General features: G+C 63.7%; 1 protein-coding gene across 20 annotated transcripts in view; it reads left to right on the forward strand.

The window, feature by feature from the left end:
• JAKMIP3 (Janus kinase and microtubule interacting protein 3) overlaps nucleotides 1-13326 on the forward strand; it is a 79037-nt gene that overhangs the window by 19048 nt on the left and 46663 nt on the right. For 19 of the 20 annotated variants that reach the window (XM_047702686.1, XM_047702691.1, XM_047702688.1 and 16 more), the window contains exon 2: nucleotides 4556-4804. In XM_047702686.1, the coding sequence (XP_047558642.1) occupies nucleotides 4670-4804 (135 nt within the window). In that variant the 5' untranslated portion in view covers nucleotides 4556-4669. Of the gene's footprint in view, nucleotides 1-4555; nucleotides 4805-13326 lie in introns of those variants that run through there. The other variant, XM_047702703.1, reaches the window with a different exon arrangement.

Genomic DNA, 13326 nt, shown 5'->3' on the forward strand with positions numbered 1-13326 from the left:
CTGCGCTATTAACCTGGTCGTTCAGTGACTCCCCAACAAAGTGCGACAGGCGCGGCCGGTGGCAGATGTGCACCGGTCTGCGGGGAGCCAGAGCCTGACGGTGACCCTGCCTCGTACCCCCAGGCCCCTGCGTCTCCCAAGTGGGTTCGCGACTCTTGTCTGGGAGGCACACTAACTCAGCAAGTATCTGAAATGCCTGCGTTGTTACGTGGACTCTGCCCCTGTCGGCTGTGGCAGGCGACCCTCGGCGCCCCAGGGTCCCCACCAGCACGCGGACGCTGGATGCTCGGACTGAGCCCCGCGACGGGAAGCCATGGGTTTCAGGGCTGTTGCGCTTGGACACTCAAGCGTGTTGGCTGGGGGGCCCGCCCGTGGCCTGGTTGGGGGGCTGGTGCAGCCCCAGGGGTAGCCTGCTGACCCTCCACCCCTAGCCCCTGCTTCCAGCGGTCACTGGTTCCTCTGGGCAGGGGTGAGTGCTCCAGCCGGAGCAGCCAGCAAAGGCCACGGGCTCCCGAGTCCCCTGTGTCCCCCTCCGGCCGCCTCTTTTGTCTCCCAGGGCGACAGGAAAAAGCGGTGTGCGCCCGAGCGTGAGCCTCACGGCTTCTGCTTTACGGCTGTGGGCGCGCAGGGGAAGGCGTGCGGTGTGCAGGGGCGCCGGCGCAGAGCAGGACACCCCAGAGCCCTGTGGGTGCCGCCTTGGAGCCTGTCGGGTGCAGGCAGAGGCTTCATCCTACCCGACTCTCCTCTGAGGGCTCAACGTGGAGCTCATGAGCATGAACAGATACGGGGCTGGGGGCGGGCGTGAAAATCCCCTTTCCTTCCTGCGGGCGGGAATCCCATCAAGCCCCTGGGGGAGGCCGCCCAGGACCCTGCTTGGGTGTAGGCTAGTCCCATCCCGCTGCCCTCAAGGGACTGGGGAGGGGGTTAATTGTTCCCACTCATTTCCAAAGTAATAAAGTTGCCAGGTTCCTCTATTTGCCCCCAAACTGGTGTTGGAGGAAAATATTAACTCTACCTTTGGGGAGAAGTCAGGGAGGGCTCAGTGCCCCTCGATGCATGGAAAATTCGCAGTGCAGGTTGTCCAGAGCCATGGTGGGGGCCGCTCAGCTCCAGGGACCCGGTGGGGCGGCCGGCAGGGATCCCGAGCCCAGGCCGGAGCTGACAGTCTGTGCTGCGCCTGGTGGAAGCGTGTTCGCAACAGAGCAAAAGGCGTGGTGGGCACTGGAGGTGGCCAGGAGGAGGGCTCAGGGCTCAGAGGGCATGGGTGGGAAGGAAGGGACCCCTGGGTTGCCGTCCAGCCTGGGCACCCTGCAGGCACAGGGCTGTGCCACAGGTGTCTGTCTGGAACCCGCGCTGGGGGTCTCCCTCCATCTTGCCCCACAGTTACTTCCGTCCTTACACACCTGTGGTGCCGGCTCTTCGTCCGGGAAAGGCCTGCAGAGTTTCATTTTAAAATACATTTAAAAAAGAGGTGCCTGGGTGGCTCAGCTGGTTGGGTTGCTGCCTTCGATTCAGGTCATGGTCATAGGGTCCTGGGATCGAGTCCCGCATCCACCTCCTCAGTCTGTGGGGAACCTGCTTCTCCCTCTCCCTCTGCCTGCCCTCCCCCCGCTCCTGCTCTCACTCTCAAATAAGTAAAATCTTAAAAGGAAAATACGTAAAAAAACAACAACCCAATCTACATGGAGTAAATAATATTTGGGTAGTGGGGGTGGAACGCAGCCTGGGCAGACTGAGCAGGAGACTGGGAATTCGCTGGCACCTGGTGCGGGCAGCAGGGAGACGTAGCGGTCTTGACCAGGGGAGGCAGGAGGACAGGGCTGTCACCCGGGACTGGTGTCCCTCTGGGTGGTGTCGAGCAGAGAGACGCCACCAAGCCAGAGAACAGGAAAAGGAAGGGTTTTCCGCGCAACAAGGAAGGAGAGCACCGGGGCGCCCTCCCAAAGCGACAACCACACTGGTGGGGGAGGGGTGTGAGCCCAGGGGGCAGCCGGTCCCCAGGGCCTTGCGCGGACGGCACTCAGCGTGGAAGCGGGCAGAAGGCGTCCGAAGGTGACCGAGCGCAGGGCCGCGTCACGAGGCCGGCCTGGGTCGGCGCCGTCGGTGCTCTGGCTCCGGCGGGTCCCGGACCTGAGGGCTCACAGGGTCCAGATGCTGCAGGGCTCGTCCAGGGTCCGTCTTCCCTTCGGAACCAGCCCTGGGGGTCGTGCCCCTGAGCCACTGTCCCTCGTGTGACGAGGTTCTCTCCTGCCTGACGTGGCTGCTTGTCCTTCTCTGCTCCTGCGGGACGGCTGGGGGCCTGAAATGACTTTTCTTATGTCCCGAAAGCTATGTCTGTCTCTCTGTCCCCGGGAACCCCCAAGTCTCTGCCCACGGGGCCGGAACGGTGGTTTAGCCCAGGCCGTGGGGAACAGCCTGCAGGCAGGACCACTGGGCCCTTGGAGGGGGTCCTGCGAGCAGCCTGCAGGGAACCTGTCGACGGGCGGCCTGGGCTCCCTCCCGCCATGGAGACGCTACCCTGGCCCCCCACAAGCTTTTCTTTTTAAAAATTTATTTATTTGTTTGAGAGAGAGAGAGCACGAGAGCAGGGGGAAGGTGGAGGGAGAGGGAGAAACAGGCTCCCCGCTGAGCAGGGAGGTCGAGACAGGGCTTGATCCTAGGACCCTGAGCCCATGATCTGAGCTGAAACAAAGTCGGACGCTCCAACGACTGAGCCACCCAGGCGCGCCCCCAAGAGCTTTTGATGACCAAGACAGGAACTGGGGGGCTTTTAACTTTCTGTACTTTTCCTCTCCCAAATGGAAACCCGCCACTCCACATCTCCTGACCACCACCCCCCACGAATGCCGTGGCAGAGGCCACGCCGTGGACGATGGGACACTAGCTCATGTGGCCAGTCGGAACAGCCAGGATGCTGCTTCTTCCAAAGCTGCTGCTTCATCCGTTTCCGTGAGCAGAGCCGTGTCAGCCATGTTTCAGGCTCCTGTTGTCCGTGGTCAGCACCCAGAGGTCGCCCGGACACGAGGGGGTCCTGCGGCTGATGAGAAGCCCTGGGACGGCCCCGCGGGCCGGTGGGGCTGGGGGCCTGCATGTGGGCCTGCCCTCAGCAGATGCAGCTCTGTGGCTTTGCCGGCGGGAGCAGTGACCCCGGGGTCTCTCGGCGCCACCGGTGAAGACTTGAAGGGAAACATCCTTGCAATTGGGCAGAAAACCCTTTACACAGAGCTGGAAAATCTACAAAATGGCCTCATGTTGACTCTGCAAATGTAACCGGGAGCCTAGGCCTCGGCCCCTCCCCTCCACCAGGCGTGTCCTTCATCTCCGGGCAGGGGCCCGGGGCAGAAAGGGAGCAGGGAATCAGCCATCGGGCTCCGGCGGAGGGACAGAGGGTCTGCTGGGATCTTTTCTGAGGCCACACCAGTGCTGAGGTGACCCCCAATGTCCCAATGTCCCCAACCAGCTTCACTCCCCATCCTCCTTGGAAGAGTCCTCCCTCTGGCTCTGCTCCCCAGGCCGACGTGAGGCCTCTGCCTGACGAGCCTCCTCACTCGGTGCGGCCTGCCCGGGCCTTCTCCGTGGGCTCCCATCTGGGGCTTTGTCCTGAGTCCGTGTCCCGAGGCCTCAGGAAGGACAGAGGCTGCAGGGACTCACTTGGAGAGCACGTCCCTAGAAGTGACAGTGTCCCAGCCTGCATCCAGGCTGAACTTTGACCCCATTGGAGGCACCTTCCGGGCCTGTGAGCTGGGGTGGGCAGGCGGGTGCTACCCGGCACCTCTGGGGCACCGTCCTGGTGTCCGAAGTGCAGGAAGGAAGCCTTGGGGGCCAGGGGCATCCTTGCCTCCCCTTGGTGCAGCTGAGGGAACTGAGGCTTGGGGTTGCCCAGGCCTGAGTGTGGAGCAGGATCCACCTCCTGGTGCTGAATCCAGGCCCCCAGTCTACACAGCTGGTTGACTGGCCTCCCTCCCACACTTGGTGCTGGGACACGTGGGGAAGGAAACGCAGCCCCAGGCCTGGGGAGACAGCGGGAATTCCCAGCATGGTGCTGGGCGATGCATGGGCCGGCCCAGGGCAGGGTGCCGCCCGTGGGGTGGCTGAGGCTGTGCGTTCTCCCCTACGTTGGCTCAGGGCAAGGGCACACATCCACCTGGGGCAAAGTTCTCGGGTCCCCTGGAGGGTTCTGGAGGTCCCGGCCTCCACCCCATTGTCTGAGAAGCTCCTGGTTCACGCCCACCATTGCCTCTGGGGCAACACACCCAGGTATGAAATTGGACCTTAAATTTGGGTCCGCAGCCTCTCATTCCAGAGGCAGAAAGAATACTGTGTACACTCCTACTGCGCCCAGCACGGGCACCAGCGGTGCGTGTGGCCCGTCACAGCTGCGCACGGAGCGCAGAGGGCCTCTGTGGTCTGGGGCCGGGGGCCCGGCATGCAGTCTGGACGCCTTCCTCAGGGCTGGACGCCAGCCTTGGCCCTCCCCTCCCCCGCTGCATGTGGCCCAAGCTCCGCCCGAGGCCGCGGGAGGCCAGTCTGTTCACCAGCTATGTTTTCCCTCCAGGCCAGCGAGGAAATGTAGTGGAGCCGCTGCGAGGCCCTGCCTGCCCGAGCTTGGTGTGAACAGCCCAGCCCAGACGCGCAGCCCGCCCCGGGCACCCCTGGGGCCACCCTCACCATGTCCAAGAAGGGCATGGGCGCCCGAGGCAAGGGGGACAAGGCGGAGCTCCTCGCTGCTCTCCAGGCCGCCAACGAGGACCTGCGGGCCAAGCTCACTGACATCCAGATTGAGCTGCAGCAGGAGAAGGGCAAGGTGGGCCCCAAACCCTCCCCTGTGGCCCCTAAACACTCCCTTCCCTCTTCTCCACCCCCTCCCGGCCCTGGCGGCTGCCTGCCTGGTCCCAGGGTCCGCAGGGACTCTCAGGGCCGCCTGGAAGGACAGACCGCTCTGGGAAGAGGGCAGCCGGGGGTGGGGGTATCGTGAGGTGGGGGACTGCCCTGGTTCAGTGCCTGGGCCAATGGGACGTCGGCCAGTGGCACCATCCTGGGAAATGTCCCCTGAATGGGCAGTAGGACGACCGCTGCAGGGATAAAGGGCACAGACTGAGTGAAGCGCTTCCAGGGGCCTCAGGAACGTGGGGGCAGCCCCGGGGAGAGGCGATGGCCTGGGGCAAGCCTGAGATGGCACCACCCAGATGTCCAGCACTTGAGGTCCTCGAGGCGCACACGGAAGGCGGGGCTTGTGCTGGGGGGAGTGGGGTTCTGGCCCCGGACCGCCTGCTCCGTGCCAGGCCAGGCCTGGGTGGGAGGCGTCCCAGCTGACCCACTGTCCTCTCCACGTCAGAACCTCTGCCCTTGCCCCCACCCGAGGCCTCCTGGGAGTGTGGAGAGCGAGTGGGTCTGGAGGGGTCCTGCCCAGTGCAGAGCTCTTCTGGGAGGCCGTGGGGATGGGGAACCAGGTTGCTTGGGGCCAGATCTCTAACAGCTGTGTGACCCAACCTGGTTACAACGTGGTCCAGGAGCCGTGGTAACCCCGTGAGGTTCAGATCCTGCGTCCATCAGTACAGTGACCAGACAGGCCTGCGCCCAGCGGTTTCCGTGCCGTCTGCAGGCTGATTGTGGCCCGTGGTGGTCGCTCACCCTCCTGCCGGAGGTCCCCGCTCTGTACAAAGGCAGCAGGAGCAGGACCGTCGGTGCAGGGAGGAGCCCCGGGATGGGCCTGCAGCTCCGATACCATAGGCTGCTGTCCCAGCGACCACGTGGCTGCTCCCAAGGCCAGGCCTCCTTGGTGGAGGAGCCTACGGGGATACTGCTGGGACCAGGGAGTCAGGGAGCGTCGGCACCAGCACTCGCTCCGGGCCAGGCGGTCCCCCGAGTCAGCAGGGCCAGCACCAAGAGGCCCAGACATGCGGCCTGGGGCGAGCCTGGGGCGAAGGTGCAAACACCCCGTGGCCCAGGACGGAAGGTGCCCCGCGGGCCGCGTAGTCCTCGAGGTCGTCCCACACCGAGGCCGAGCCTCAGACCCGCACGGGGGTTGGCGCGGGGGCCAGGCCCGTCGCGAGAGCACTGTCCGTCCGGCGCTCGGACGCGCACGCGTGGACGCGGGGCTGTGGCGCTTGCTCATGCGCACACCCCGCTCGTCAGGGCGGCACTGTGCTCCTGCGCATGCGCTTTTAGCCAAGCCTGCCGCCCCGCAAGGCCTGGGGGCGGGGGCGCCGGGCGGGGGGCGGGGCGTGCGCTCCTGGTGCCTCCACAGCGCCCGAAGGGGGCGGGGTTGGAGCTCGCGTGCCCGCGCTGCCCTGCGACAGCCCTGCGACAGCCCTGCGACAGCCCTGCGACAGCCCTGGAGCTGGCGGCCCAGGTGCCACAGCCGGGCCTTGTATTATTCGTGTTCCGGAAAGACTGACCGCTTGGTACAAATTTCAGAGGGAAGCAAAGAAAAGGCCCTCGTCCGTGTTTGTGTTCCGGGTTCCGGCCACGCAGACGGGAGCAGGCCGCACACCAGGCGCTCCGCGCGGCCCTGGGGCAGGCCTGAAGCTCCTCCCACGGGGGCCCGCCTGCGGCGTCTGGGCGGTCCCCAACCTCGCTGCGGGAGGGGAGGGTGCGGGGAGCGGGCCTCCGGGTCTGCACGGCTGAGGCCGCTGCAGGGAAGCTGGGTCCGAGAGCGCGTGTGTCCAGGCAGCCCGTCACCTGGCTGAGACGACGGCGGGGGGGGCTCCCCCCAGCTCTTCTCTCTGCAGGGGTGAGGCTCCTGAGGCTGCGGTTTGCAGACTTGCTGCACGGCAGAGCCTGTGACTCCTGTTAGAAATGGGGCTGCCAGCCTCACCCTGGCCGTCGGGGCTCACCCTGGCCGGTGGGGCTCACCATGGCCGGCGGGGGTCACCCTGCCCGTGGGGTCACCCTGCCCATGGGGCTCACCCTGGCTAGCAGGAGCCCTTCCCCGTCACGGCCCGGGGCGCCCTCCCTGCCGCCTCAGCCACTGGCTGCCCGCATCCCCCATGGCTCTAGGCTGTGGTCAGCGTGGGGGTGCAGGGAACAGAGCCCCACAGCCCCACGAGCCCCACGAGCAAGGTGCCCGTCCCAGAGAGCTGGGTCTCCTCCATTCAGGAACATGCAGGTGGCAACAGGGTCATGGTTCTTCATCGTCGTCTCCCCTTCCTGCCCTGTTGCTAGTCTGGAAGGTGGGAAGGAGCCGCCGAGAGCACCTTGGCCATTGAGACCCGGGGACGTTCTCTGAGCCTGAGCCTTCCCTCCCCCACCTCTGGGCTCCCACTGCTACTTCCAAGTCAGACCCGCACCTTCCCGCCAAGCATCATTAAAACATTCAAGTTTTTTTGTATTTAAGTGTGTTCATGGGTGTGTTTGTGTGTGTATCTGTAGACGATACCCACCACCCAGAACCAACACAGGCCATTGTCCTTCGGGATTCAAATAGGAAAGTTCTAGACCCTCACAGACACACTGTCATTCCTGTCTCGTCCCACATGGGGCTGGCCTCCAGGGACGGGTGTGAGGAGAGCAGGCTCCAACGTGGGCTCAGGTCAGGGAGCTGCTTGGCTGTCTCTAGCGCACTGGTGGGCTCACGGTTTCTTTCTTTCTTTTTAAGACTTATGTAATTATTTGAGAGAGCGGGTGAGCGTGCAGGAGGAGAAGCAGTGGGAGAGGGAGAGACCAGCAGGTCCCCCCCCCCCCGCCCCGCTGAGCAGGGAGCCCTATTTGGGACTCGATCTTACTACTCTGAGATCATGACCTCAGCTGAAACCAAGAGTCAAACGCTTAACTGTGCCACCCAGGCTCCTCCCAGGGTTCAGATTGCCCATCCCCACCCCCACCTGGGCCTTGAGCTGGGAGCAGGATAATCGGAGGGTGGAACGGCCCTCGGGCCTCTTTCCAGGTCTCCCCCCAGCAGCCAGGTCGGTCAGTGAAACTCGCCTGCGATCCTGAGCTGGTGCCTCCCTCGGAGGGTCAGCAGTGCTGTCTGCTCAGCCCAACGCGACCCTCGTCACATGCCACACAAAGCTGCTGGTGCTGGGGCCGTAGTCATGCCGACGTGGGGGATGGAAAACACAAATCCGAGAATCGTGATCATCAACAGCTCTGTCCTTATCGATCCTGAAGTCTTTTATGTGCCACGGTTAACGTCCCCGTTGCAACAGTGGGGGACAAATTTGCGTAACCAGATCTGGACCATGGGACTGATTTCTATCTGGTTTTGGCACCTTCCAGATGCTTGGGGAGGAGGGCTGGATCTGGACCTAAGGCCGGAAGTCTGGGGACAGCCAGCAGGACCCGACCCACTCGCAAGCCCAGCTGGGTGGTGGGCGTGTGCTGGAGGCCGTGGCACAGGTCACCCACCCTTGAGCAGGAATCCCCAGCACGGCCCGGAGCAGCGACACCACGGTTTGGGACTGTGACTTGCCGGGGTAGACGAGGTGCCCGGAAAGCGTGGGAACCTGCCGTGAGCTCAGCACCTCGGTTTTCAGGCAGCTGGTCAACCTCTCGTGGGGTACTTGGGGGGTTGACTTGACAGTAAAGAATAAGACGCGTTAAATCGAAGAGGACTGTCCTGCAGCCGCCCTCGGTCGGGAGACTGAAGTGGGGCCATCTCTGTGAAGAACCTTCCGGAAAGAGGGAGCTGGCCCCGCAGGGAGAGGAGCTCACACAGAAGGCCTCGCGAGAGCCGCGTGGAAATGAACTCAGCGTCCGTTAAGCAGAGCGGGGTGCTGGGGGTGTGAACGTGGACAGTGAGGTGAAAACAAGCCTGGTGCTGAAGGTCTCCCATCTCCACCACAACGCCAAGGCTCCAGCTCCAGCCCAAACACGGAGCAGCCCCCACGGCCCGCACTCATGGGGTCCCGCCCCCACTGTGCCCCCCCGCTCATGAGCACCGCTGCGGCAGGCCGGAAGGAATGGACACGACAGGCTTCCACCTGCTCGAAGGACGCTGGCCTGCTTTAACTGGGAAGGAGTTTCTGAAACACGGGGTGCCTGTGTGACCCCCAGGCCGTGCCTCAGTGGAGGGAGACACTGAGGAACGGGAAGCAGGCGTCTGGGCAAGGTAAAGCCAGGCAAGAAGGCATGGTTGCAGTGGTGCAATCAAGGAGGGCCTCTCAGAAGAGGTGGCCCAGGCCAGAGACCAGAATGACTGGACAGAGCAGGTCAAGGCGGGTCTTTGGGAGCTCCTTTTGGACAGGGCCCACCTGATGCAGCGGCAGGAGTGGTGGCCCCCAGGTTAGGCCACGGAGGGCCGTGTAGGTGGGGGTAGGAGGGGCCCGATAGTGTAGCGTGTGGACCAGGACATTGGCAGAACACAGGGGGTCCTAACGCAGATCAGGACCCACTAGGGGACCGTGAGCTTACTGACAATTGTGCGGTGTCCTGGTCATAGGTCGGGATAGTTGTCACTGTAGGTCGTGCTGGAAAATGTGATGGTTGCAATGTTCCCCCAATTAAGAAGGCCGTGGGGCGGGGAGGGACGGCAGGCCCAGCAGCCACCGCCGGTCCGGCATGCCCGCTGTGCAGGCCTGGCTCTGAGGGGAGCGGTGGTGTCTGCGTGACAACCTGGAAGGTGTGAGAGTCGATAATGGGGAGTCATGTCCACATCCCCAAATCCCTGTTGTTTCCAAGCCTCCCATGGGGAAGGGTCTTCCCCTCCTGCAGGCCCAGAAACACCGAGTCCCCCTTGCAGGGTGCGGCAGGCTCCCGCGGCAGCTGCAAGCTTTTCCTCCTGGCCTGGCGAGACCCAGACAGCAATCTTCCCGGAAATACAGCCCCTTGGGACTTGGCAGACAAAACGGGGCAGGAAAGACCCAGAGCTGAACCAAATAGCGAGCCAGAGGGAAGATGCCTTCTCAGAGCCAGGACCTTGAGGAACAAGGACCGAGACAGGGTGTTCCAGAAACTGCCTAACATGGGCAAAGCCCGCAAGCAGCTGACCTGGGAAGTAGGGGTGCGCGTTCAGCTCCTCGAAGGAAGCCTCCCTGTCCGTCGGCCCGAGGTGGTGCCGCTGTTGGCTGGACCGGCGCCCTGACCAGTGGGGGACAGGCGGGCCTCACGCCTCCATAGCCCCTCTCTGGGGAGGACCCTGAATTAGAGAGAAAGGTCCTTTCCCGCAAAAAGCCAGCCTGCGTGGAGGTGCCCACGACCCCTGAAGCCGGGTCCCAGCGGCGCTGTTTGCCCATGTGTTTTAAAATTCCATAAATCTCGAGCAAATGCGTGGACCGGTGTTCGAGAGCCGTAGACGTTCCGTGGCCCCGTAAAGGGTTATGGCTGCTTCCAAGCACACACGAGCGTGAAACGGTGTGCCAGGGCCCCTGGTGAGAGGAGACCCGGGGCCTGTGGCTGTGTGGCCGGCGGGTTGGGCCTGCCCCGCGCCGAGGTCTGAGCACAGGACCCCACCTGCAGGGCCCGGCCGGTGCCTGGGGGCTCCTTGCAGATGCAGTTCTGATCTTGGCGGGTGAGATCAGTGACGGGATCTCGGCCGCAGACACACAGCGCATCCCATGCCCTCGCTCCTCGCGCTGCAGCTGTGTAGACTCCGGGTGCCTCTATCTCCATTCTGTCTGGAGCAGGTTGGTGGGAGACCCGCCTCAGGGCGTCCCAGCCCGGCCCCTGTCGCTCTGCAGTTCCATCAGATCAGTCCCTCTTAGGAATGTCTGGTCAGGACTGCGGATGGCGGGCACCCGGTCCTATGAGCGCCTGCATGGGTCAGGGGCCGGACGCAGGCCATCCTCGTGGGGCTGTGGTCTGGCTTGAGGGTAGAAGTTGGCCTTGACCAAGGAGTGGAGACGGTAGTGCCTGTCACCGTGGGCCCTGTGTGTCCACAGCAGTTCCAAGCCACTTGGATGGCTGGCTGGTGGGGAGGTCCTTTGGGGCCAGCGCCCCCTCCTCTGGGAAAGCCTGGCTCGGCCTGGGGTGGGACTTGGGGGTCAGGCGGGTTTTTGTGAGGACTGTGGACAGCACTGAACATAGTTTCTTTCTGAACAAAACCTGAGGATGGCCAGGCCACGGGAGCCAACCACGGAGACAAGGCACAGCCATGACAAACTGGGAAGGGAGCAGGGAAAATGTGGGAAAACACCCGTTCTCAGGAATCTTACTGGCAGAAGGGCGTGAACACAGCAGCTCCTGGGTTCCAAGGGTTCCGAGCGACTGCGTGTGTCACGTGGATAGAAGAGGAATGCGGGAATGTTCTCCCTTGCTGCCCTGGCTTCCTTGAGAACCAGGTTCTCCGTGTGGGGGGAGCGGAGGCACAGAAGCTGCCCCGGGAAGTCGAACAGAAGCCTGGGCTGGAGGTGGAAACCGCGCTGGAAATGGAAAGTGCTGGCAGGAAGCTCGAGGCATCTTCTCTCGCATACGCACGGGGAGGCCGTGTTTCTGTCCGCCAGGAGGCCTGCAGCCGGGACCAGCCTGGGGCTGTGGCAGCCCCCGGGTCCTGCTGGGACGCCAAAATAGCACTCCCCCTTGAAAGAAGTCAGGGTGCCTGGGGCACAGGCTGGGGCAGGCGGTGAGCCACAGGATTGCCCGACCTGCGGAGAGCCTGGGACAGCCAGGGTCATGGTGCGTCCGAAGGCTTCGGGGCTGGCTCGCAGTGGCCACAAACAGATGCTCTGAGCCTCAGTGGGATGAGAGCAGCAGCAAACCGAACCCCGCCAGCTATGCTCAAACCCACACGTTCCTGATGAAACAAGTAATCGGGCTCCTGCCAGGCCAACGAGGAGCCTGGTCCCTTGAAACTGGGTGAATGGAAGGAATGAACTGAAAGGGCGACCTGCCCCTCCCCAGACGGCCCGTCGTTTGGCGCAGAGACCCGCTCCAGATGCAGAAACCGCTCAGCCCGCAACGTCCGGGAAGGCAAAGCTATGGCCCCACGAGCCAAGAGTCAAGAGCGCTACCGCTAAGCCACCAGCCACCACGTCAGCCAGACGTTGATGAGGTCCTGGGAGGCCGCGGTCTGTGGCAGAGGCAGCTGCGGATCTCAAGGAAACATCGCTACGTGCTACCTCGGCAGGACCATTTCCTTAACTTTCAAAGCTGCTGTGTGTTTCTGGGACAGATCGGAGTCGCCCAGAACCAGTGGGACCCAGCGGGCAGGCCACGGCATATCTCCGCAGTTTTCAGTGCTCATAGGGGGGGCAGGAGCCTGGGACGCCTCCTGCCCATTACCTCCCCACAGCCTGTGTGCTCGGGGCCGCAGGCCACATCCCCACCTTCGCACATCTCCAGCCCAGGGAGCCATGAGGTTGAGCCCACAGCACATGGGGAGGAATTCACAGGCCCCGTGGACGGAGCGTCGGGGAAAGCCCGCTGCCGGAGACCTGAGGGGGTGGAAGGCCGAGGCGGGGGCCGAGGGCATCTCTGGGGCACCCTCGGAGCCCAAGGAAGCAGCGGGGCTGGTCTTCCCATCCAGTGCGTCTTGCTCAGAATTGAAGTGAGAGCCTGTGTCTCCTGGGAGCGCCGTGTGCTTGCTTGTGCACTTTCTTTGGTAACTGTGGGGGCTGTATCAGAGGACCCGGGCTCCGAAGGGGTCCCCGGCCACGGTCTGCTGCGTCTGAGCCCGCTGCTCCAACCTGCCCACGCTCGCTGGAACATGCGGGGCCTGGTACTTGGCGTGGGTTTGGGTTTTCACCAGGCCCTTCCCACATGCAGCAGGGACGGTCACAGGCACTGGACAGAAAGGCAAGTACGTGGCAGGTGTGGGTGCTGTTGTCTCTGAATCAGCTTAGAGCACAGTGAGAACCAGACCCTGCAGGGCTCTGAGCATCCCCCTCCACCAGCTTCCTGCTGTGACAAACTCCAGCTCTGTGACCACCTGTGACCACCACCCGTGACCACCACCATGACCACCACCCGTGACCACCACCCTGACCACCCGTGACCACTGCCCACAACCACCACCCGTGACCACCACCCACGACCACCACCCGTGACCACCACCATGACCACCTCCATGACCACCCATGACCACCACCTGTGACCACCACCCACGACTACCACCCATGACCACCACCCGCAACCACCACCCGTGACCACCACCATGACCACCTCCATGACCACCCGTGACCACCACCCGTGACCACCACCCGCGACCACCACCCGCAACCACCACCCGTGACCACCACCCGTGACCACCCGTGACCACCGCCCACAACCACCACCCTGACCACCCGCGACCACCACCATGACCACCACCCACGACCACCACCCGTGACCACCACCCACGACTACCACCCACGACCACCACCCACGACCACCACCCGTGACCACCACCCACGACTACCACCCATGACCACCACCCACGACTACCACCCATGACCACCACCCGCAACCACCACC

The sequence above is a fragment of the Lutra lutra genome, chromosome 14, assembly GCF_902655055.1.
Source record: "Lutra lutra chromosome 14, mLutLut1.2, whole genome shotgun sequence".
Taxonomy (NCBI): Eukaryota; Metazoa; Chordata; class Mammalia; order Carnivora; family Mustelidae; genus Lutra; species Lutra lutra.